The following is a 26,097-nucleotide window of genomic DNA, read 5'->3' on the forward strand; positions in this document are numbered from 1 at the left end:
TGTTGGGTTTTGGTGCAGATTTAGATATATTATTAAAAAAATAAAAAGTCTTGTTCAGATCATGATATGATCGTATTTTGTGTGTTCTTGAAACCATTGAAATGTTCTTGTTCTTGCTGTGTTTTTCACACAGAGAACTTAATCATCTATTCTCTCTCTGGCTTTCAGTATCAGTGTGTAATACAGCTGACAAATGCATTAGTAGAATTAAATATGAATCATTCAGTGAGGAAAATGGGCCTGGATATGAAATGACCCATGTAGACTTTCAGAAAGAGATCATTAGGAAAGAGTCTAATGACAAACTATGATACTAAAGCCCCATCACAAGCACAAAAACATACATGCTTTGTGAGCTCCAATATCTTTGTTATTTCACTTCAGTGTAAGATGCAATATAAATTTAACCAGTGTTAAACTGAAAATATTTAATTAAATAAACATAAATAAAACTAAAGTATGAGTTCTTACAAACATTTAAATCCATTATTTTTCCAGCTGTGAGCAGCAAGCAGCTCTTCTTGAGAGAAAGAAGCTGATCTCATTTAGCTGATGGAGTGCTGTGGGCGGGGTTGGATATTACACTAGACTGCTGCCAATGGCCCAGAGCTTTACCTCATTTATAATTCACAAGAGGACTGTAAATCTCCTGAGACCGGAACGACCATCCACCAAGGCCGCTGCCTAAATCTACCCTGCGATCTGATATTTCCCAATCGAATGCACAACAGGGCGAATCAGCTTTGTGAGCAGGTTGTTGTTGTGACAGCAAGAGGTAAGTTTACATAACTTTAAAATCACAACTTACAAGAGGCAACAAATGAAGATTATGCATATGGGAATACTACATCCGCCAGTGATAGTTTGAAGGATAAAGGTGGCGATTTGCTCTATTTTATGTTGTTTTCTTATGAAAAGGACCTAAACCAACAGTACATTAATGTCTCTCAGCCTCAGGCCCATTGGTTCCAACTGAAGACGGACATCTATGAAAGCAGGTCAGAAATATGTACTTAGATGTTTTGAAAGTATGAGAGTATTTCTTGGGGACTATTTTCAGCATTAATTCACATTTGGTGAAGTATTTACAGCAGCAGGACGGTGTTTGTGAGATCAAAATAAACCATAAAATAAAGCTCAATTTGTTTTTATTACTTTTTGGACAACAATGGAGCTCTATGGCACAAAGGAATAAGATGACTTTGACAACACAATGTTTGCAGAATAAATTTACTATTGTTTTTGATTTTTTTTGGTTCACTGTCAGGATCTGAGCATAATAATCATTTAACTAAAGAAAAATAGGCCACCAGGCTACATTCCTTGCATCATGGAAGTGATGCTGTGCGTTCGTACAACAGAAATAGAGTAATGTGCTTGTTTTCGTGTGTATGTGTTTCCAGCATGTGTATCTATCTAAAAACACTCTGGTAATGATGGGTAATTACTGCTACTGAGATCCATGTCACATTATTATACAGAGGAGGGTGCAGATGCATTGCGCCTGCACGGCTCTGTCTCAGCCACACAGCTGCATATCTCTCTGGATCCCAAGTAATCATTTGGTACATTGTTGTTGTTGTCGAGTGAAAAACATGCTCATCATGACACATGCATTAAATTAATGGAAAGGCACTATAGCAGCATCCAAAAAAACTCAGAATGAGAAGATGTCCTCTCCTTCTCTTATAAATCCACTCGTAAGTCAACAGTGTAATTCAAACCAATTTGGCAGAGGATGTATGGATGCCGACAAAATGATTAATGATCATATTGATCATGTTATCAGATAATACTCAAGTTACAGAGCTCTAGATGAGCTGATCCATATACAGCATCTTCCACTTGAGCAAGTATTTGATTGAGCTTTTATCGTTATGAAGGTTTTGACACATTCATGACATCCCTGAAAGCATGAGTCATTTTCTGTTGTGGAATAAAAAAAGGACGCGCCAGAAGGAAAGAAGGAGGATAGGCTACAATGCCTCGCTAGCATTTACCAGTAGTGGAAAGTAAAGTAACTAACTAACTACTACTTTAAAGTAAGTACATTTACTCTCTCTTCTTAAAACCAGTTTGTGAGGTACTTTACATTTCAGTGCGAAATATTGTACTTTTAGATTAACCCACTAAAGTATATAAAGTAGTTAAAATGAGCTCCACCATGACCAATGGCAACTTTAAAGTACATATACTACATATGACATCAATAAAGATGCAGGCTGTTTCTTTGTAATGGGGTATTTTCATACCGTGGTATTGCTACTTTTCCTTAATTAAATAATTTGAATATTTTTTCTACTTCTACTCTTTATTGATTATCATTGTATTATTATTACTTTACTCACTGTTATCATTAATTATTAATGAATAATTCAGTAAATATACTGTGAATGTCAAAGCTCTTTATGTTAATCATTAGTATGACTCTTGACACACAGTAGTAGGACTCCACATAGATTGTCCTTCTTATTGTTATATTTTAACTGTCCATCTTCTGCCAGAAGAAAACTCCTAAATAGATAGTATAAAAAGTTATCTTTTTACATAGTCACATTTATCAATTGACACCGTAGTCATAAGATTCATTTAAATGCTTTAAAAATACAGCATGTTTGACTTACAGTAATGTGGTTTATTTGACACAGAAGCGATCATTTCAGTTTCTAAGAAATCTGCTGTTTGCTGGATTCATTGGGGAAAATGTGTCAAATTTCACTTTACTTCAAGAGTACAGTTGACAGGATGTGGAGTGAATTATTCTGGTTTTATTTAAAGTCTCTGGGATGTAATATATCTGGATAATGTAACCTTGTCCTGTAAGTGAGACCTCACTGTGACTCGATCCAACATTGAAATTGTGCCCTTAATTCTTGTCAAAGTTTAAACCTTTTGATCAAAGACTTGCATGTTGACGTCAAGCGTTGCACGTTAACCCTTTCCTCCCAGCTGACATTACAATTTCCCTTCTTCCCTTTCCACCGTTACTGATGATTAATGTTATAGGATGCCAAATGGTCAGTCTATACAGTTTATGTCCTGCTCATACACACGCCTCCTACCCTTGGCACCCATAGCAACCAGACCTGGACCATTTCATCTTCTCTTTTTATGTGAGATTGACTGTGTGAGGTGACCTTGTGCTTAGAAGATTGATAACAAGGTATTTAATGTACAGCTATAGGCGAGCTGGATGGTTATCAGTCATACTGACGTTTTTTTCTGTGAGTGTTTGTGTCCTCTGGGGGTTACTGACGTGCTCACCTGCCTGCAGTCCAGTTTTCAGTGTGTTGCCTTGCAACTGTAGTGATTTAGCCTTTCCTGTCTGCTAATTGTCCTGCTTTGTTCTCCTGATTCTGTTTGTCTGATTATGCCAGATGTAACCATCAATATGATCCAAATGCCTTCAACAATCCCTGATGTATTTTGTTTGTCTATTCTGGAGTCTTCGTTACTGTTGTTGTCCGATAGTAGCCAGTATAGTTGCGTTATTGTGCACACACTGGATTATGTCTAAATTGATGATTAATCCCACGGCAGCTGGTATGAAGAACAACACACTGCCCTGCGTGGGACCCCAGAGCTCCAGGGCATCTGTAAATTCCAGGCTAACTTTGTGGTAGAGAGCAAAACAAAGATAGAAGAAAGCAAATAGAACAGACAGAAACACAACAATGGCCCATAACTGCTGGATGTGTAAATATGCAACTGTTTGCTAAGGTCAACATATCAACTTGTTTTTCCTGCCTTAGAGTGGCCAAAACACCTTTATTGTTTGGTTTGTAGGCTATATGTTGCACATTCCTTAAAAAAATATATGTTTGATCAAACTGCAGCTTGGGGCCAGGTAGTATTATGATATAGAAAAATTTACACATTGCTCAGAACATGTGAGGAGCGGGTGGTTGATAGGGGCCCAGAATCTAATTTCGGCCCCCTGTTGGAAGTTTGATCTGGCCATGATTCCTAAAATAAAAAGTAAAGGCTAAACTCTAACAACGACAGGCTCAACTCTGGAATAACCAGCAAATAATAACCAGCTTAATAACTCAAATGAATGCTACAAATAACAGTGCTTTATGTTTAAATCTTATTAATATAATCACTGTATTAAAAGTGTTTTATCCACTTCAAAGGACAGGACTCTAAGCTGTTTATGTTAACCCCTTTCTGCTCTGAACTCTCCCTATTGATCCCTCACACACTGCTACATGCACATCACGTCCTGTGCCGAAGATTGCTGCAGCTGCAGTTCCCACACACACTGAATGCTTGCCCTGTCCTTCACCGGAATAATAAGATGAACCAGGAGGAGGAAGGGCTTCATCATTAAAGCCATCATCGCACTGAGCTGGTGAATGTGTCCTTACGGGGAGGGGAAAATGACACCATCCCTGAGGACCCCGCCTTTGTTTTAGGAAAATACATCATTATAAGGGACAATATGAAAATCTAATGAGCACTGAGAAGGGAAAACAAAGGCAAAAGGGACCATCAGCAAGGTCTTCAGCAACCCCAACCAACCCCACATGTTTACCACAATGCAACCTTTAACATGATTTTAAATACTTCTTGTAATGTCCCCTTCATAATGTTGGACACTTCAGATTCACCTCTGTAGTGCTTAAAATAGTCATGTATCTTATTTAAATTGGTAGTGCTGTGTAAACACGAGAGAGAGAGAGAGAGAGAGAGAGAGAGAGAGAGAGAGAGAGAGAGAAAGAGAGAGAGAGAGATGGGGAGGAAATGTGACACACCCCCTGCTCTGCTGTTTGCGCCCCTCAGATCAACTATCAGATGGTTGCATTTCCTCATCAGTGAGGACCGCAGACAGGCTTTTCCGGTCACTCCGGTGATAGAGAGGAGGCACCGCTGCCCGCCGCAGAGGACAGGATGAGACCGTCCGGACTGGACCGCTGAGACCGACTCAAGGTAAAGCTCGAGCGGCCGGGACACTTGTGCCTGCCGCCGGGACAAAATCTGCCGGTCTCTGAGTGAGTGAGGAGATTGGATGATGGTCGCAGGAGGCGAACGAAACAGACAACATGTTAATAATATTTTAGGTTATATTCAGAATTAATTAATTCAATTAATGTCGCTAATTCATTGATGGCGCTGTGGTGAAATTTTTTTGCTGACCACTTATAACTTTTTGACCCGACTGCAGCAAAGCACTCTGGGTGCATTATAGCTGTGAGCCTTAATGTCTTCACCTCATATACAGGAATGACATCACATCTTTTATTTAGCTCTTTGGTGAAACAGTGCTGATTTATTGATCTCATTGTCCTTACAGCTCCATGACTCTCCACCGTGAAGACTAGAAGGCATCCAGACTGCTACAGTTTATAATCTTGACATGATGGGGGGGTCACTCTGGATTTCCACGGAAGCAGCATTCAGAAGAAGGAGCTTCATCGCGGTTCTACCTCTGGTTTTGTTGTTGTCAGCAGCGAGAGTCAGGGCACAGTTTATGGGAAACTCTCTGGACTGTCACAAGACTTGTGTGTGCGCCAGCAACATCATCAGCTGTCCCAATAAGAATTTAACCAACGTTCCCATCTCTCTCCCACAGTACACAGCTGTTCTGGACCTCAGCTTTAACTCAATCACCAGGCTACGTGCTGAGTGGACCTCCAACAAACTCAGTAAACTGCACACTCTGCTGCTCAGCAACAACAACCTTAACTTCCTCTCCTCTGAGGCATTTGTGTATGTGACGAAGCTTCGTTACCTGGACCTTTCCTCGAATCACCTCCGCATGCTGGATGAGAATATTTTTGAGCCGCTGGAGCACCTGGAGGTGCTACTGCTTTACAACAACCGCATCTCTCAGATAGATCGCACTGCCTTCTCTAGCCTCTTGAGCCTGCAGAAGCTCTACCTGAGCCACAACCAGATCTCACGCTTCCCCATGGAGCTGGTGAAGGAGCGGAGCCGGCTGGAAACTCTCAGGCTGCTGGATGTGTCCTCCAACCGAATCAAAGCCCTGCCCCTCCATGAGATTCAGGCTCTGCCCGCCTGGATCAAGAATGGCCTGTACTTCCACAACAACTCTCTGCCCTGCAACTGCGATCTGTATGAGGTGGTGGCACGCTGGTACCTCAAGGAGCTCAGCTCTGCCACTGACTTCAAGCTCAGTCACACCTGTTTGTTACCAGGCCCACAGAAAGAAAAAATGGCCATTATGGATCTGGACAAGGTCTATTTGAACTGCACTGAGGTCAGAATTACAGATGAAATAGCCTATCTGGAGCAGTTCCTGGTCCTGGACTGTGACACCAGGCAGAAGGACATGATGAAGAACTGGACGCTGCCTGGAAACATCCCCTTGCCTCCAGCACACAAGACTGCTGAGATGCGTAAAGACGGCAGCCTCCAGATTGGCCCCCTGAAGGCAGAGGACTCAGGGGTCTACACTTGCTACGCCACCAGCGACTCCTTCAATGAGACGCTGTATGTTACTGTAGTAGTGTTTAATACCACCTCGAGTGGTGGACTGGAGAACCTAAAAACGGCTTACACCACCCTCGTAGCATGTCTGATCAGCGTAGTGATGGTAATCATCTACCTCTATTTCACACCCTGCCGCTGCGCTTGTTGTCCGGATCAGGGCCTGGAGAAGAACGAGCCCGGGGACAGCCTCCACTCTTCAACTGTTAGCATCTCACATGAGGAGACAGGGCAAGAAAGAGTGGAAGGCGGAGGCTTCCCATATAGACACGTGGCCTTCCTGGAACCCAAGGACCAGCTAGAACAGAACGGGCGGTTGAACCCGATAGGTGAGGAAGACGAGGAGTGGCAGGGGGACAACAGGGAGAGAAGGAGGTCTGACGCAGAGTCTGTCAGCTCTGTGTGCTCCGATACCCCCATGGTGGTGTAAAAGTCAGAGGTACAGCCCGCAGGGTAAGACAGAGATGGTTTAACCTGCGTGGCTCCTCCACAGAGGTTTGTGTGTTATGAATGTGTGCAAGATTCAAAAGTTAGCATCTTCCAAACAGAGTTAAAGCTTTAGTTGGCTCTCACAGCTGGTGACACTGTTGCAGTAGCATGTACTGCTGATAGAAAATAAATTATCAGTGCAATGACTCAATAAAAAACATTTAGAAATACCCAAAAACATTCTGATAATGCCTAGAAATATGGTTAAAATAATTTCTGACCTTAAATATTTTTGATGAATGCATTTATCTCAGTTGTCATACAGGACTGTAATTGTTATTTCTGCTATTAATTTTCATATTATTATTAAGTGTCAGTTTAACTGCAAATTATTGACTGGTCCTGCAAGAATTTGCTATGCAATGTATATTTTTAAGTCCCTAAGAAAATTAAAAAGATACCAACTCTAAGTAGTAATTGCTCAGAGACAACAAACAGCATGAAAGCATTTTATTCCTTAACTTAGCTGGCTTCTGAATATCCTGAGGCTGCACTTTAAAGTTATCCAGCTTTTTTATGCACTGGGGATGATGGTACTACAAAGATTAGACATTTTAAAGATGTTGGACAGAAGCTACTGCTTGAAAGAGACACTTATCTTTATGCAGAGCTTGCAGAGCTCACTTAATTACTACTGCAAGATGTTTAATATTAATGCTACGTTTTACATTCCTGTTTGGTTTTGACGGCCTTTAAAGGACACGGTCCTGTAAGGATTACTCTTATGCAATTTTATCTATTTGTATTATTTCATATTCGAGTGTGATTTAATGCTCAAGTAATAATATGTGTGTTTGCAGTAACTGACCTTGTTAGTGTTTTTAAATACTGCTTTGACAGTATCTTTAAATCAGTATGCAGGTCTATTTTAAGTCAGTTTGGATTCAGCATGATCACAGAATCATCAACCCAACTTGTGAAACATATTTACTGTAATTCATTTAACAACAGGTTATCAGACTACGTCCAGTCTTATTATCAGTCGTTCATGACCACATACACACTGTAGTATTACTGAAACTCATATCTAGTTGTTTTCATCAATATAAATACAACTGTTGACTATTAATAGAACATGAAATATTGATTTAAGAGCAGCCACTTATTTCACCCAGTGATTTAATTAAATGATACTGCAAATATTAAGAAACACATGTTTAATATTGATGAGATCCAGTAGTATGGAATAACTGACTAATTCTTAAAGATATTGATCACCTGATTGAAACATATCTGCTTATTCAAACCATTTTATGGCCTAATATGCATTTATGCCTTTCTCTTTAAAGAGGATGTATCTTTCAGACCACCTGTGTTCTGACTCATCAGGGAGTCCCAGAACTGCTCTACTGAAATAGACTTCATTGATACAATAACATTGCCAGTGGGGTCTGCAGAGATATCACACAGTTTCTGGTTCAGAAAAATAAGCACTGTAATAAGCTAAAGCTCATTTAAAGCATAAACATTCCACAAGTCACCCGACTGTCTACTGTCAGTGCAGCTGCTGCAGGTTGTGTCTTCTGATGGCAGATTTCAGCCCCAAATCTTCAGTTTGAACTGTTTAGAAAGGATCAATAAATCATGTTCAAATAACATTGTAATGCCAATTCCAGTTTAGACAGGATATATGACAGTGAGCTCAAACAATAAATGAACATCCTGTCATATTGGATGGTTAATGGCAGCCAGGAAGCATCAGCCCAAGGGAAACAACTGTGAGCGAGTACCATCTACTGAATGCTTCTGGGCCTTAGAGCCCAACCCTGAACGAATCAGCGAATCAGCAAATGCCAGCCAGTCAGCCGGCCAGCGGTCTCATAAACATAGTCAGAAATAGCAGCTAGTAGTGCAGCCAAGACAGCTGAAATGTAAATCTAGAAGAAACAGTTTTCAAACACACGTCTTCATTTTGTTAACATTACTAAAATACCTTCAAATTGTTGATTTTAGAGGCTTGCAATAGAACTTCAATGGTGTCACCACCATACGGGATAAACCACTGGAGGATATAGATCAGAGTCCTGTCTGAAAATTAAGTTTTCACAATTTAAATTCACTCTGTTGCTGGTTAGAGTAATACTAATAATAATAACAATACGAAAATAATTACTCACACTAATAGAATAATATTTTTTTACCGAATAAATTCAGGCTGCTCATTAGAGATCACACACAATAAAATACACGAGTCACAGATGATAAATGTAGCAATGTACAGTAAATGAACTTTGATTTTGAAATAACTATTATTTTTATCCTTTCATGGTGCTTTTTCAAGATAATTTAGGTGATCAACACCGTCATTAAATGTCTACAGGAATTATAGCGTTGAAAATTGTCATGACATTGTGAGCGTAGTCTAATAGCATAATAATGTAGCTACATTCTGAGGAAGTTTATTTAATTATATCAAAAAAGGGACACGTCTTATGTATGCTAATGTTGTACATATATCTTTTGTTCCTCTGACAGTTAACCAAAGACTGAGTTACATGCTGAGAATTAATAACCTACATGTTCAGTGTTTACAGTCAGAACAGTTATATTGTCATTAGTATGTTACATACTGCATTTCTGTGTGAAGCCACTTATATTTCAATATATGCAATCCTGTATAAGGACTTATTGTATGTTATTATTTCCTGTATTATATCTTGTCTATTGTTGTATTGTTCCTGTATTTCATAAACTACTAAAAAATAATGCAACAAAGAGTGAATGATGTCTGTTATATTCCTGGAAGGGGATTAATTCATTGAATCTGTCAAACTGAGCTACAGTAACAGAACTTTACAACTTACAACATTAAAACAGTTTGGGAAATACACTGATTTACATTTCTGCAGAGAATTAAATGAGTAGATTGATACAATTCTCATGTTTGTATTTTAAAAATAAAGCTACAGCCAGCAGCCGCTTAGCTTAGCTTAGCATAAAGACTGGAAATAGGGGAACACAGCTAGCCTGGCTCCTTCAGAAGGTAACAAAATTTACAAACCAGCACCTCTAAAACTCACTAATTCACATATGATATGTATTTTACTTTGGTTTTCATATGGTAAAGCCAAGCTAGCTGTTTCCTCCTATTTGTAGTCTTTATGCTAAGCTAAGCTAACCGGCGGAATCGTCATATTTTCCATACAGAGACAAGACTGTTATCAATCTTCTCATCTAACTGTCAGCAAGAAAGTGACTAAGATTATTTCCCAAAACGAGGAATTTTTCCTTTGACTCCAGAGTGCTCCAGATGTGACCGAGCAGGTATGATGATTACCTGATCTTGTTGTCTGTTTTAGTAAGATCAGGCTTCAGTCAGCCAAGTTAGTGTGGAGCTTTAGTTTCTGTATTACACTAATGACACAGCCTTATTCACTTGAGGGTGAAATGGAAAACCACACAGAGCAGTGGAGTAAGGAGTCGTATTTATTGCACCTGTCCCTCAGACTTACTTTCTTCTGGCAACATACGGTGTTGCTGGCTTTTCACGCTTATTTGGGTTGTTGACCACAGGATCTCCCTGAGCAGAGTGAGCGCGCCGGTCTATATTCATTCTCCTCTGCCTCTTAATGTCCTGGACAGAGCAGCCGGTTGGATCAGTGCTATATTAACCTCAGACAATTTAGGTCTCAGATTTCAGTTTTAAAAAATGTTACCTTGATGTTGGGTAGTTGTAGCAATAAACAGGTGGAACATACATCACATTTCTTTCATGTGACAGTGCAGCAGATGTGTGCAGAATGATTATTTATGGCAGTTTTGTCAAGAAGTTTGTCCATCTTTCTGACAGATGCTGCAGTGTGAAACCTCACCTGCTGCCCAACTCTTCTGCAGGATGAATGATTGAAGAGGTCTGCAGGAATGTCCATGCTGCCTGCTTCAGAAGCTGCTGTCTCATGTTACCATGTTTACCCACAATGCATGCAACACCAGCCAGGTGTGCGTAACTAGATTGAACCATTCGGAAAAAAATGCACCGCAACAATGCAGCACGGGATTCATAGTATTAAAATGCTAAATAAGTGTGTAATAGGAGGTGTGAGAGGGTTAATGACAGCTCATCGGTGTATCGATGCACATGTTTAAATAGAAAAGATCTGTATGACGCATCCCTGTTGGATATTAAATTACAGATTATAATTAGAACAAATGCAGCAGCCATAAGGTAATCTCACATCACTGAACATCACAGACACAGATGGCATGAATGTAAGGCAGCGCCCGTTGACTGGCAGTTGCCTCTGTGTTTTAGAAACTGAATTCTAAGTGAGATGACTCATCCTCTCCTCAGGCCCCTCCCAGGGGAATCACATGAATGGTGAAGTGACTGAATGTGCAGCTCAGTGAGTCCTCTGCCATCTAGTGGCTGCCAAGACACACATCCATATCGGAGGGAAACATTTGGGCCGACTCTTGCCTTTACAGATTGTTCTGGGAAGACTTTACAAGCATTTGAATTTAGAACAAAGCTATGATGACTTTAATGTCAGAAAGATATTATTTTATTAGTCAAAATCTGTCAGTCAGTTACTTTCTTTAGCTCTATTAGGGCGACACAGACTACAACCTCTGACAAATGGCTGATATAATTTTAACCTGACCCAGTTCTTTACATGTATTCACACAGCCTGAGCAAAGCCCATCCTGTTGTTGCCGATGTCAAAGACGGTGTAGAACTGCCGCATGAAGACCTCGCCCAGGATCCAGGGGCCAGGTGCAAACCCTGTTGTGCACCCAGAGGCAGACTGCAGAGAGAGGAGAGAGGAGAGAGAACATGACTTAAGGCAGCAATCAGCTCAGAGAGCTGTTACATCTCTGTTTAGCTGTATGTGTGTATCTTTATCATCCTGTGAAGTTGTTTTCTGCACTGTGTTAAAGCAAATTGAGATCTACTGAGAACTGTCAACACATTTAAACATACAAGAAGCTGATTCAGGTTTTTGATTTATTAATGCATAAATCATTCAAACCATTTCTAAAAACAACTTTTGGTTGCCAGGTTGTGAAAATTAAATCCCTTTTGGCTGGTGTTTATCCTATTTCAATAGAACATACTTTGTCTTTTAGCGACCCCTTATTCATCGAGAAGACCCTTCTCTCAACCAGAACATCCAGACCATAATCTTTTACTTATCATTTATCATTCATGCTAGTAATAAAGGTTTATGGACTTATAACTTCGTAATTAGCCATTAAGTCTGGGCTTGTTGATAGATTGATTTTTATTCGGATGCCCTGCAGCTCTTTTTCAGACTGTTTGTGGGGTCGTTACGATCAATTAAAGAGGTAAAATGACAAAGCAAGCTATACAGGAGGAGGATGTACATTACCCAGAATAATTCCTACAATCTAAAAGTTGTCCATACTAATGAATTATCAATGCTCTATAAAGCACAATGGCTTAAAAGATTCATAGCTTAATAAATTATTTATTAGCATTGATAAAGTGATGAGTTACAACTAATTATTTAAGTATACCATAGAAATAGATACCATAAATCACTCTGTGCTTAAACACAAACCTTCATGACATAGGCTGACGGAGGAAGAGCAAAGCTGTAGCCGTTTATGTTGAACACAACGTCTGGCAACAGATTTGTGTTAGTGCAGCTTAAAGCAGCCTGTAAGACAGACAGACAGACAGACAGACAGACAGACAGACAGACAGACAGACAGACAGACAGACAGACAGACAGCAAAATGTTACCTTTTTGAACTACAGAACAGTTCACTTAACATATTTAATATCACACTCGCTAAAAGTAAAACAATGAAGAAACTCACAGCCCCATTCTGATCTGGGAAGGTTCCTAACCAGCCGTTGATGTTGTTGACATCTTTGTAGCTGCCGATGATTACAGAAGTACCAGAGTCCACTATGGCTTCACAGCTTGCAGAGCACGCAACCGTGTTCCCATTGATGGTGATGCTGCAACACGAAGGAAGTCATAAATGCATCCGTTATGTACATCACAGGCAATAATTAGAGGAAGAGTTCCAAATAATGTCAATTGTGAAGTGGTTACATTGTTTAAAACACAACATGGACATTTATTATGAGGAGTCTACCTTTGGATGTGGATGTTCCAAAAGTTAGTGGCACGGAAAAGTGGGATCCACTTTATGCTTCCAGTGTAATATGTGGGATCTGTTCCTCCCAGAATTAACATACTGCCCTCCACAGAACTGACAAAGAGATGATAAGTCATGAAAACATCATCTTGTACATGAGAAAGTACATTTTGCATTAGATTTTCAGCATTGTTAACAACCTCACCTGCTCAGGTACATGGAGAACATGTTCAGAGGGAGTTTTCCCTGGTTCCACAGGTTGTAAAATAAAGGTGTGCTTCCCTCGAATGACATGCCAGGAAAGGCCAGACCGAGAATCCCATCCCAGGGCACATATCCCAGAAAAATTGCCTCTGTTTCAGTGAGGCCAAAAAGCTGGTGAGCCACGTAGAGGTCACTGATCTAAAAATGTAACATCCGTTTTTATGGCTCATTACTTTACATTTTTATATTAATGTAAAAATACTCTATTACAAGTAAAAATCTTTCAATGAAAATCCTACCTCAGTGAGACTCCAGAAGAATTATCAACAAATTGTAATGTAAGTATCACAACTAAAAGTAGTATTTTAAGTTCTGATACACAAATATGTTTGGTTTTTTTAAATTTTCTTTGTGTTTCTGTGAAATAAGCGTAGAGAAACTCATATACATCAGAAACGTGACAAGGGACCCCAACATTTTTTTTAAGGCGTCACAAACCATAAAGGTCGTAAAAAAGGTTGGGAACCCCAGGTTTAATCTTTAACTATTTCTAAGCTTATAATGTGTTTTTTGTGTAGAATATTAATCTGAAAAATAACTAGTAATTGTAGCAATAAAATAAATGTAGCCAGGTGAACTCTTTTAGTGCATTTGACTCCTGGAACAAAAAACTCCTCCTTAAAATCAATACACTTAATCTGAAGCCCCCCAATCTCTACTTGTAGTTGTTTTACATAACTAGATTTTATTTTAAGACCTTAGACCTTTTAATTGTTTTAATTGATTTATAACATGATCTACCTTAACTGCAAACTCTCCCTTTTTACACAACTGTATTTATTTTACATTTGAATTATCTTAATTTCTCAAATGTATCTTCCCTAATCAGAATTGCTAATTGGGGTATTGCCTTTCTCTGTCAACTAGATGACATTGTAATCTAGGGTCTGCCCTCAATGATCTCTCAAGGTTGAATCAAAGAAGTATTAAAAGTAATATTTCCCTCTGAATTTCCGTGGAGTAGAAGTATAAAGTACAGTAGTTGAGTAGTTCCACCTCTGGTCAGCAGACAATGAATAATAATACAGTATTAATGTTTCATCCTCACCTTTACGGTATCATACCCGGTGCTTCCTGCTGCAAACCCACTGTTGTATGAAATGTAGAAAGGCTTTGTGCCGGCCTCAAAAGTGGAGGACGCAGAGCTGTTGAACTTTGCGTGATTGTCTAGTGACAGACAGAGAGTGAGGAGTAGTGACTGAGAGTACACTTCATCACCTTTTTACTTCATACACATCATTTGTTACAAAGACTTAAACATATGCACATACTCTCAATCCAGGAATATAGTGATTGATATATAATCATATGACAAAGTTGGAACCAGATAGAAAAATGTTAGAAACAATCAATTGGTGGCCTGTTTCATTGTCACTATATTGAAATGATCCTGTCCATTTATTTTGTACTTACCACATGAAGAGCTGGTGCAACTTATGGAGGGAACCCACAGGTCAGAGGAACCGGTGTCAAAGAGAACTTTAAAGAACTGAGGTGGACTCCCAAAGGCAATCAGTCCGTAGTACGTTAACTGTGCCGAGAATAAGATTATTTAGTTAGTTCTTGTATTTAAATGATTGCACAGGGCAGAGTGTACAGTGGTTACATGCTACTTACATCTGGGTCATAGGTCATGGGCACGGCGCTCTGCTCGTTCCTGGGGAGAAACCTCGCTGCGGGGTCGTATGGAAACTTCTTCCTGTACTCCTCAAACTGGCCTCTCTCCTCCAGCAGCTGTCTGGCTGACTTCCCTCTCATCAGGGGAATCCTGCAGCACATTCATTATTTCAGCTGATCTGGAAGCATACTCACAAACAACTCAGACCCCATAACTTTTCCTAAAAAGGAGTTTCGGGCCTGGGAATGATTTCGGAAATATAAACTATAGTGTTCTGGCCTAAAAAAGGTCAAGGAATTGTCTCAGAGAGATGTGTGTGGTCATAAATGGCTGCATTTATATACAGCTACAGTTCATTCATTGTATTGCTGATGGGCAGTGGTAGCTGGGGATCGAACTGGCAACCTTCTTTTTTTTTGGTGTAAATCTTGTTTTCTTTCTCTCATAAAGAAAGTCTCTCCATCTCCACCTTAAGAGTGTCTATAGCTATTATTGGGCCCTAAAGTCTACTTTCTTTCTCTTTATTTCAAACACATGAAAAAATCTACTTGTGGAATAAAATTTAGTTTATTATGATGGCAGCTCAATTATAGGAAATTTCAAGCAATCTGAACAAGATGTGAAATCATTTTTGGAGAGTAATTTTACCTTAAACTGCTGGCGAACCGTACCAGGATTTCATTATTTTAAAAACGTTTTAAATAAATGTAAAATGGTATTTTAAATACTTTTTATCGAGCATCATCATTCTAGGTTTCTCTACTAGATCTAGTCTTTTAATTTGTTTTAACCCTCAGTAACCACACTCTGCAAAGGTATGTTAAATAGCATTTTTTAAAATTTTGTCATTAATAACTGGAAGTTTGCTGTTTATCTTACCTGAGAAGACCCTGTGAGACGGCCAAAAAGGCCAGCAACACCAAGACAGACTTCATTATTTTCAGCGTGACCCAATAAAGATTTTACACACAAGAGTCTTTATATAGAGAGGTAAAAACTAGTCTAAACTCCTCCTTTTTACTGTTACACTTAAAGCTGAACTGATAAGAAACCACTTTAGTATCGAATGCGAGAATTCAGATAAAGGAAACAATGGGAACCCAGTATGCTTTTCCTAATGTCCGGTAATCTAATGTCAATACATTTAGCATTAAGAATATAAGGTAAGTTTAATTGGTTCCCTATTCAAAGTAAACTCAGGCCAGAAATCAACATCAAATGTCAACACACTCAGCTGGAATAAAATAAACAGTCATGTGTTAACAGTTAATTGAATATAAATTGCTAAATAATGTGTTTCACCTTTTGACAGTTTCTGTTAATAATTTATCCAAATGAACTGAATGTCTTAAGACTTTAAACTACGTAAGCATTTCAGATAAAGGACAATTACCAAAATACTATTTAAGAAGTAGGCTATGTATATACTATATTGAAAAATATATGCTATTTTCGTCCCTATAAAGTTTGATACATTTCCATACAGATTGTCAGTGAAGATTTATAGATTTAAATATCTGTTGTATCTTTACAGGCATGTTTTACCCCAACAAACCTTCTACAGCACCATTAAAGCATTAGATTTAGTAGTTTGTGTTAAAAGACAATTTGAGAGTCTGGTGAAGTCCAGGTCTGTGTTTTAGTTTCAGGAGGTGGGGAGTATATGGTGCAAATTAAATAAGGACTCTTCCTACGTGAGGCTTTGAAGTTGCCTTTTTGCAGACAATTAGGAGTCAAAAAGAGATCTTTTATTATTTTTTTGTAAACTAAAACAAGTCTGCAGTTTCCTTTCAGCAACCTCTCCCATAGTCACAAGTTTGTATGTTTTATAAGTGGTGAAAGCCAGGTGAGGGTTGACCTTTCCCAGACTCAGTGAGTTTCTGTTGACTTTTCTCATCTACTGTGTGTACTGACAGCAAATAAATGTAAAGTATTATTGCCTACAGCAACTTTAAAAGGTCCCTTAATGTCTGTGTTGCTGACTTTGACTAAATTCACTTTTTTGAACAATCTGAAAATATAAAATCTGAATGGCTTCTCTTTTCACATTGAGGGGTGTTTCAAAGGATGTAATGATGTAATGGTATTTAAAATATAAATAGTAAATGCCTGTATTAATGTCATTAATGCTGTTGACATTAGTGTGAAATCAGTTTAATGTGTCATTATAAATTCCTCACCTTTCTACCATAAATCAACTGGATAAGCTTATCACGTTACATGTAAGAACACTGATACTGTATCATTTCCACCTCAATACACGTCTTCTGTTTGTGTTCTCTGGCAGTTTAATATCGCTCCATCCAACTCTGCCCTCTACAGGACTGAGAGTGGAACAGACATCCTGCCATTTCTCTCTCTCACACACACACACACACACACACACACACACACACACACACACACACACACACACACACACACACACACACACACACACACACACACACACACACACACACACACACACACACACACACACACACACACGATGGATGTTGTGAAAAAAATGACACAAGGTCAGAATGTCTCTTAAAGAACCGCTGCCTTTATTCAATCACAAATCAAATGTAGTTTACATTAATATAAATGTAAGGTATACATATAAGAAGTGCAAGTTAAACTGTACTCACCAAGGCATAGTTTCTCTTCTCTGATGAATTCCTTGAAAACCTTTCAATGTGCGCTCTTATAACTTCACTAGAGTTCACTGAAGCTCTGTAAGAGCTCGTTCAGTCTTTTCAAAGAGGACAGACAAAAGAGTTTTTCTTCCTTTCTCGTCTCCATATTGAGGCGAAAACCTGAAATACTCAACATTTTAAATCATGACGAGCTCATGTTCAAGAAGTATTCAGGCACTATTTGGTGCAGGAAATTCATATAACGTTAAAAAAAAGGTATAAAAGGAGGAGGAACAAACCCACCATACTGTATTTACTATTGCATAATCATCTCCGGGTGAGCCCCATATTCAGGGCGACTGCACTACATCTGCTGTTGGATCAGTGATCAGATTCTTTAAAGTGCGCCAAATGTTGAATCCTTATTACACTGATGATACACACACAGTAAAGACATATTGTATTGTTTACAGGTTCTGCAATCAGCAAATATCTTGTTTTAAACTCAGATTCTTTGAGTTTTCTTTCAGATTCATATGCAGAATTATTTTATAAACTGCAGGCAACAACAACAGAGTCCTTGAATTTGTTACGACTGAAAGGTAAAATCAGTTATTAACTCAAATGTAACCTCAGTTTATAATTGATTAACTCATTTTATTGCCCTGATTTCCCAGGTAGCTCACTTCAACTCGAGTGTTAGTTCTCCAGTGTCCAGATTAAGGCTTAGCTAAGGCACATTTACTGTATAACAATACAACAGTGGAGTTCGAGTACTCAGCACCTCCTCATATACAGTAAACATACTTCCTATTTATCCTAACCCCTCTAATCAAACTCATTACACTCTGGAACTGTTTGTATGAACATTGTAGCACAAAGTTTACATTTCTTTCACTGCTGGCAGCACTGTTGTGATAAATTATACCTCTTTGATTATCCCAGAGGAGGTTATTCCACTTCCTGTTTAACACTCATCATAACCAGTGATGACACAGGTTGTTCTCATGTGCTCCTGCTGATGAGTGATTATCAGTCATCTCAACCTTTTGTGCCCATAAAGCTTTGATAGTTTCTTAATCCTGCCTCCTCCCTCCCCTCAGTGCTAATGAGGACATTAAACACTAATTCAATTCATTTTCAATCTCAACAAATATTCCAGTAACTCTCTTGTATTTGTTCCTGTTTACTAATGCAGTCGTCTCATGTTTGGCAAATAATGTCAGAGCTTTTTAAACTTAACATTACATTATTTTGTAGCTTTATGTGTCAGTAACTCAAGCAGAGACTGTTTGTTTCTTTATGTTCCTACTTACTGATATTTCAGCTGAAGCCAGCGGTGGAAGGTGACCAAGTACATTTACTTAGTTAAAATGTTATTCTCATTTTATGCTTCTTTATAATTCACCAAATTTGTTTTGGGTGGGAAATATTGTAGTTTTTACTCCACTACATTTATCTGACAGCTTAAGTTATTTGTTACTTTGCAGATTTAGATGATACAAAACATATGATCATCTAATAAAATAGTGTAGTCATTAAACACTATACAGTATGAAGTGTGAAAAGCTATGTGTAAATGCAACAGTAATAATTATCAGATTTTATAATAATATAAAACTCTGAAATGATTGATCAGATTTCTAGTATTCTTTAAAACAAAGCAGACTTTTGCTGATAGTATTTCCACACTTTAAGTAATAATCTTAGTATTTTCACAATGTGGTATTGTTCCTTTTACTGAAGTAAAGGATCTGAGTACTTCTTCCCCTCACTGAGACTCACTTGTGTTGTTAAGATTTATGAATCGCTGGTGCATTTGGGACCAACACAGGGAAATTATTTGTAATCGGAGACAGAGAGGAAGTGTCACCAACACCATGACAAAATATACCAAAGGAGGAAGTTGAACCAATGAAAAAGGTACAGCAGACTCTTACCGGCACTGACTGAAAGTTACTGACGGGATGTGTGCTGTTTAACTGTCGCAAAAAAAAACTGCATTGTGGTTCTTAGTTTGGTATTTACTTCAGGGGGACTACATTTTAGTGTGTCTTTTCACCCTCTATTCAGGTGTTAAATAGGATGTTAAATAGGATAGTATGCTTGTAACGGTCTTAAACATTTTAATACGTACCCAAGTCTGTAGTTTAGGTCATCTTAATACGTTACCTGTGGACAAGGAGCAGCTACAGCCGGGGTGACACTCAACTGTTTCACCTCACAGCTCCAGGAAACCTTTAAATCCTTGAATCCCAGCCACGGTACCATGTGGACACCTAGGGAAGGCGTTCAGGTCCTTTATGCGCGGAGCAGCGATGAGCAGAAGAGCACTGGCGTGATGATATACATCCTGCTGCAGCAGATTCTTGCTCAGTGACAGCAGGAAATTCTTCACTTTGCTTTCATACGCAGTTTGGCAAAGAACAAGTGTGTAAATCAGATCAACATATCAACTAAAGATTAGGATTCCCTGTACAGGCATCTTTCTCCTCTGTTGTCTCCTTTCCATTTTATGGCAAATAAAGCAGATGCTGTCTCACCGTCTCAACCTCTTCTCCGACACAGGAGGATGAGACAAGTTTGAAGTCTGACCCTAGTACAGAGATCTTCCTTCAAAACTCCAACGCAAGAACAATAAGCAACTACACACATGAACACTGCTCTCCTTCTCGAGCTGCTGCAGATGCTGAACCAACACTGTTGGAGCCAGATGAGAGAGAAGAGCAGGGGGGGCCTTCAAACACTGCTGTGCCTCCGCTGAGAGGCTGTAAAGATGGAGACGACCCCGGCGGTTTTTGGTGGCGAGTGACAAACCAGACGGATTAGCACTCTGCTGGTTCTCAGCCGCAACCTGCGGTCCTACGGGCCAGAGGCGACTGAGGGAATAAGCCACATATCTGAAGAGACACAGTGACTCTAGATTTGCCTTTGCGGACGGACTGAAAAAAAGTATTCTAGTATGGCCAAATTTCAATTTGTGTGAAGGTCACAAAGAGGTCATTCAACAACTGAGGATCAACAAAATGAAAACACAGAACTGAGAGGCTGACCTCCCTCGACTCTCACACTTTCCTCTCCTTTCTGCCGGGAAGGCTCCTGCTGTCAAAGTGATAAAGCCTTTAGAGTTTGATAGACAATTCCAAGAACAGAAAAGGTCACAAAAGTTGTCTTCCGAGGCACTTGTGTTTCCCACGAAAGAGTAAATTTATTGAGACAAAATCAAGTGCATGTTGCACTTTGCGTTTTTTTCTGACAGGTATACTTCTTAGGCCCATGAGCACTGATGTTCTCCATTTCTCTCTCCAGATATCCTGAGTATACAAATCTGTTTTTTTCCATTTGAAAACACAGAACTCAAATCAAAAGCATGAAAAGTATTATTAACAGTCCTTTCAGAGGAAGGCGTGTAAGGCCATCGGACAACGGCCTTCTCTCCTCTGATTCGTTCAGAGGTTTTCATCACAGTCCACTGACAGTACAGCAATATTTTCTACTTAAAGACTCTTGATCCGTTATTAGAGATGTGCATGGTATACATATAGCTCTTAATTTAGAATTTTTTAAACAGTACATGCTTTGTTGGGGTTGTTATTGTACTCAGTTGATTATAACATAAGAAAAGTGAATAACTTAATCAACCAATTACTGTTCAACCAAATTGAATGATACCAATAAAAGTACAATATAAAAGCGGTGGACACAGAAGCAACCCTGTGTAGACTAATGGTAGTTGATTCAACTCCATGGTAATAATATTTAGAGCTGAAATGATTCCTCAACCGACAGATAATTTAAAAAGCAACAATTTATGCTCCTCAAATGTGTAGGACACAGCTTTTATAGCACACTGAATATCTTTGGTTTCTGGACTGTTAACTATAAAATCTATTTGAAGAAGTCACCCTAAAAGCAGCAGGAGGTAACTTTTATAAAAAAAATAACCATATGTATAAATATATATATATATATATATATATATATTTGCTGAAACGTTCAATATGATTTGATTGGTTGTTTTTATTCAGACGCAGTGGATTCTTGTAAATGGATTTAGGAGCATTAGGCTGAGCAAGAGGAACCTGGTTGTTTTTTTTCCACAGATTATCCATCTCATGTCATTTTATTTTTTTATAAGTTACACACTAATTATTGAGATTCTTCACTATTTTCTGATGCTTTATAGACCAAATAATTAATTGATTAGTCAAAAATGAACCTGTAGTTTAAACGATGATGAATCAGCCCTAAATGGTACCTTAACATAACATAATGCAGTTCAATACAACACCTCAGGGTCAGAACTACACAGAGCTGACAATCTCTCCTCTCAAACACAATTTTAACAAAAAACATAATTATCTTTACAAAGGCAGTATTCTGTGCAATCTCATTGTATTAAACTGCATTATAACTGGCAGGTGCTTGCTGCTTGTGTCCACCCCTACATGGCATACCAGTGCTAAAACACAGACAGGAAACCCTGCATTCATTTCACCTTGTAATGTCACATAACCTCCAGATGTGGCTCAGACAGGAGCACTGATAGCAATGTAATCTATTATACCATTGTACCACGCTTAAGGCTCGCATTAAATGTATTTTTTAACATATCCAAAAGTAGATTCTGAAAGAATAGTCCATATGTTCCACAATTTTCTTTCACTTTTACGACTGGCCAAAACTGACAAAAATAGAAAAATTGTCATTATGAAACTTTGAACCTGGAAGTATTCAAAATGTTCACTTGGTCACCAAAAAGTAATACAGATGCACATCTGGAATATGCCTATTAATGAGCAATGGGCAAAGCTTTAGAGCAGGTATATTTTCTTAATCAAGAGCAAATGTATATGTACATGAATTTGATTGTTTCATATGCTGGCTGTACAAACATTATAGTACTAGAAACGTGTTGACACTGACCAGTTAAATCTATAAGTACAGATAAAATGAAGGCTAAATACTCTGTTTTGGATCTTAAATTCTTTTTTTCTTATTGGCAGGCATTGTATGAAAGGACATAAAGGAACTGTGTTTCTTTTGAAATGAGATAAGGCAACATATAGTATTGATTCAGCAGAGTACCATTCAAGTAATGTACATTTATCTGATAACTAAAAACCAGAAGTCACCTGCATTAATAATCAAATCCATCAATTTATCAAAATGTAGTCAATTCAGGGTTACTTTCATAGCTATAAACCTTCAACAGGATGAGACAGAAGCTACCATGCAGGTTAAGCAACTTAAAATCACAACCCTGTCATTTCCTGTCACTCTGCTTTGTTACCATTATGTATCCCTGTTTTTACAACTCACAGATTAACAGTTCATGAGTGTGAAAAAAAAAACACATGAATGATTTGTACTTTTTTTTTTTTTTCACGATGCTCCTCTGATAATGACCATCAACATGTAATCGTCCTCTGATTTGGCAAAGGCTTTGGCAGAGGCATCCAAGAACTGCTGGGAAAACTCACATGGGGGGAAAGCGTGAAGGACTCCTCCTTGGTCCTTGTCACGGCTGCCCCCCACAGGGAGGCTGATGATGCCGGCCGCCTCCTTCTGCTTCAGGTAGGACACCAGGTTCTTCAGCGGTCTCTCGGTGGAGTTGCTGGCGTCTTGGACACCCCCGTCGTCAGTTTTCACCGGCACGGCCAGGAGGATGGAGTACCCGCCGGAGCCAGCAGCCTTGATGCGACGAGAAACCTCATCCAGTTTGGGTTGGTCCAGGCGCAGGCGCTGGCTGATCTTCAGCTGGGACACTTGACCCCCTGTGGAGCCCTCCACCAGCAGGCTGGTAGCCACCGCCATGTCCCCCTCCAGCAGGTGCAGCGATGTGGGAAAGGTGCTGTTCTTCAGCAAGAGGACTCCCTGCCAGGCTTGACTCAGCTTCTGGCCTCCAGCAGCTGACTTAGACTGCGGACCAGACTTGGAGGAAGAGGAGGAGGAAGGTTGCCCCAAACGATCCTCCTTTTTCGCCGGGCTCTTAGATGAGTCACTCGCTTTGCGTTTGTGGTCCTTCTCGGGGCAGGAGCCTCGCTCAGCTGGGCTAAGTGTTTTTCTTCTCTTGTCTCCAAAGCCAGTGTCCTGGCGCTCTCTGGTGGGGGAAGTTCTACCAGAGCGAGGCGGGCGTTCGGGGTCACTGTAGCGTCCCCCATCTCGGCTGCTCCCTCCAGGGCTGCGCTCCAACGAGCTGCCGTGACGGCGCAGACCAAAGTCAGCTAAGTCCGGTGAATGATCCAGCCGGCAGCCATCATCCAACTGTCTCCTTTTGCGGCTCAGATCTCTGCTTTGGAACTCACGCTCTACTGACCAGGTGTCGCGGGAACGCCTCTCCAGGCGATCGACAGGATCGAAGCCTCCCCCTCGCATCCTGTCGTGCACACCCAGACCAGACCACTCCGCACTGGAGTACAGATCTCTGTCTCTGAAGCGAGAAGGGAGCGTAGGGGACCTCTCTCTCACTCTCACTGAGTCGGTAAGACGGTGGGCAAAGGGCTCAGGGACTAAGTCATAGTGCGGCAGGGGGAGGGGGAGCTGCATGTACTGCTGCTGCGGCTGCGGCTGCTGCTGCTGGTAACGGTGCTCCGTGTCCGCAAAGTCCACTCTCAGTCTCCTTTCTGGGCCACCGAGAGGGAAGCCTCTCATGTGAGTGCATGCAGCCTGAGCAGCATCCAAACTTTCATACTGGATGTAAGCCCACGCCTCACCTTTCCTGTAGTCTATAGTCCTGATGGTGCCAAAGCGGTCAAACTCCTTGGCTAGTGCAGCGAGTGGAACCCAGGGTCCAAGGCCCCCCACCCACAGCCTGGTCGTGGGTGTAGGTTTGCCATAGCCAATTTTAATTGGGCTGTGGCCCACCACTTTACCGGACATCGCCACTTTGGCACGGTGAGCCATGTCAAGGTTCTCAAACTTGATGAATCCGTAGGTGTTGCTCTGGCCTCTCACTGCCCGCTTTATGTCCACCTCTGTTATCAACCCAAACCGGTCAAACGCCCTCCTCAGGTCACTCTCTGTCACACTGACGTCCAGATTGCCCAGAAACAGGGTCCTGTTTGCTCTCTGGTCATCCTCTGGGCTCATCAGGTCCTCGTCGCGGTAAACAGCACATTCAGGGATGAACGGGGGTCTGTTCCTGGCATCATACATGGAAAAATCTCTGTCTCTTTCCAGATCTCTGATGTGAGGCGGTGGAGGAGGGGGGGGGAGGCGGCCCAGAGCCAGCTGCTGTAACCGGTAGTCTCTGTACCCCAGACCAGTGGGAGACAGAGGTCTCTGGGAGTGGAGATGCCTCTGTCCTGAGGGGAAATTGTCTTTTGAAACAGGGGAGCGGCTTCTACGTCTGTTCATGTAAACTGTCTCTATTTTCAGAGGCCGGTCGTACAGCACCAGCTTCCCGCGGGCGTGTTTTGCCGCCCGGGCGTCATCCGACCGCCTGAAGTTCACAAACGCGACCCTCTCGTCGTTTTCTCGACTAATTTTCACACTCACGTCCCCGAACCTCTTAAACTCGTGAAACAGCCCGTCCTCTATCTCCTCGTCGTTCAGCTGCGAGCCCAGTTCACTTATTTTGAGAGTCTTGTACTCACTCTCGGGGTTTGACGGAGGAGGCCGAGGGTCGCTGCGTGAACCGGACCTGGATGTTTCCGCGGCGACGTCAGCGCCGCCGTACGGCTTGTTCACCGAAACAACTCCGTAGTCGTAACCGCTGCCGACCCGACCGGATGAATTATGTCCGTCTGAATCCCTCATGTCTCTTTTCTCGCTGTGTAAACTTCTCCTCTGAGCGGAGCTGTTCCCGTTGTTGCTGCCGACCGTCGACAGAGCTCCTGACTTCTTGCCGCTCGGGTGGCTTCCTCCTCGGTCTCTGCTATCCTCTAGAGCCCGGGAGCGTTTCTTCACCGGCGATCGCTCTTTCCCTTTCATCTCCAACAGCCGATATCCGCAGTCTACAGACACTTCTCTGTGTAAATATACCCTCTCTGCCACTTTAAAAAACACCTAAACTATCTTAACTTACTCGCGGTTTCCACTTCACTCTCAAGCGAGCGACACAACCGCCATGTTGGACTACTTGCGCTACTGTACAGGAAGTCCCGCCTACGCGCCTGTACAAGAAGACGATTGGCTGCGCGGGTTGTCACTCACGTAAACCGGAAGGGCGCTCTCCTATTATAAGCCAGGGTGCGGCTCTGCTGTGGGGTCAAAGTACAATCCTGATGGCAAAAGCTGATTTGAAAAACTGAGAGATAGTGACTGTGACAGACTGCAGCAGCAGGAAGAGCAGAAAAAGACGGAAGTTTCTGTTTTAGATTGTGTCTAATGTTTGTTTTTAAATGAGTTCGTATTAAAGTAAAATACAGTGTGAGTTCATTTAGCTCACATGTAGGTGTAGAATACCAGTTAGAATAACATCAATTGTTCTGGAAAAGTATTTGTAGTGCAAGGCTGCATGATGTCCTTGAAGTAAGGACACTGATAGTGTATTGAGTAATACATAGAACAGCCCTTCATTTAAAGTGGAGGAGGGGCGTCGTGTCTGAGTATGTAGAGCAAACATCTAACAAGCTG

The 26,097-nt window shown here is 40.7% G+C and overlaps 3 protein-coding genes across 6 annotated transcripts; 1 reads left to right on the forward strand and 2 right to left on the reverse strand.

Moving 5' to 3' along the window:
• Positions 1-630: 630 nt before the first annotated feature.
• Positions 631-9,648, forward strand: LOC127372263 (amphoterin-induced protein 1-like). 3 transcript variants are annotated; one of them, XM_051415793.1, is made up of 4 exons: positions 631-775; positions 952-998; positions 4,786-4,932; positions 5,297-9,648. In XM_051415793.1, exon 4 carries the CDS (start codon positions 5,360-5,362, stop codon positions 6,881-6,883), a length of 1,524 nt encoding a protein of 507 aa, XP_051271753.1. In that variant the 5' UTR covers positions 631-775; positions 952-998; positions 4,786-4,932; positions 5,297-5,359; the 3' UTR covers positions 6,884-9,648. The 3 variants fall into 3 exon arrangements, with proteins under 3 accessions (XP_051271753.1, XP_051271752.1, XP_051271754.1); XM_051415792.1 differs by lacking the exon at positions 952-998; XM_051415794.1 differs by lacking the exons at positions 631-775; positions 952-998 and adding an exon at positions 2,024-2,042.
• A 1,773-nt stretch (positions 9,649-11,421) lies between these two features.
• On the reverse strand, positions 11,422-15,870 carry LOC127372264 (pepsin A-like). 2 transcript variants are annotated; one of them, XM_051415795.1, is made up of 9 exons: positions 15,776-15,870; positions 14,896-15,046; positions 14,692-14,809; positions 14,327-14,445; positions 13,220-13,416; positions 13,012-13,128; positions 12,727-12,871; positions 12,465-12,563; positions 11,422-11,687 (listed from the first exon to the last, which is right to left on the reverse strand). In XM_051415795.1, exons 1-9 carry the CDS (start codon positions 15,829-15,831, stop codon positions 11,562-11,564), a joined length of 1,128 nt encoding a protein of 375 aa, XP_051271755.1. In that variant the 5' UTR covers positions 15,832-15,870; the 3' UTR covers positions 11,422-11,561. The 2 variants fall into 2 exon arrangements, with proteins under 2 accessions (XP_051271755.1, XP_051271757.1); XM_051415797.1 differs by lacking the exon at positions 12,465-12,563.
• Positions 15,871-20,700: 4,830 nt separating this feature from the next.
• LOC127372077 (RNA-binding protein 15) lies at positions 20,701-25,622 on the reverse strand. Its single transcript, XM_051415430.1, has one exon. The coding sequence runs from the start codon at positions 25,450-25,452 to the stop codon at positions 22,903-22,905; it is 2,550 nt and encodes an 849-aa protein (XP_051271390.1). The 5' UTR covers positions 25,453-25,622; the 3' UTR covers positions 20,701-22,902.
• Positions 25,623-26,097: the final 475 nt, after the last annotated feature.

Source organism: Dicentrarchus labrax, unplaced genomic scaffold (genome assembly GCF_905237075.1).
Source record: "Dicentrarchus labrax unplaced genomic scaffold, dlabrax2021, whole genome shotgun sequence".
Classification (NCBI taxonomy): Eukaryota; Metazoa; Chordata; class Actinopteri; family Moronidae; genus Dicentrarchus; species Dicentrarchus labrax.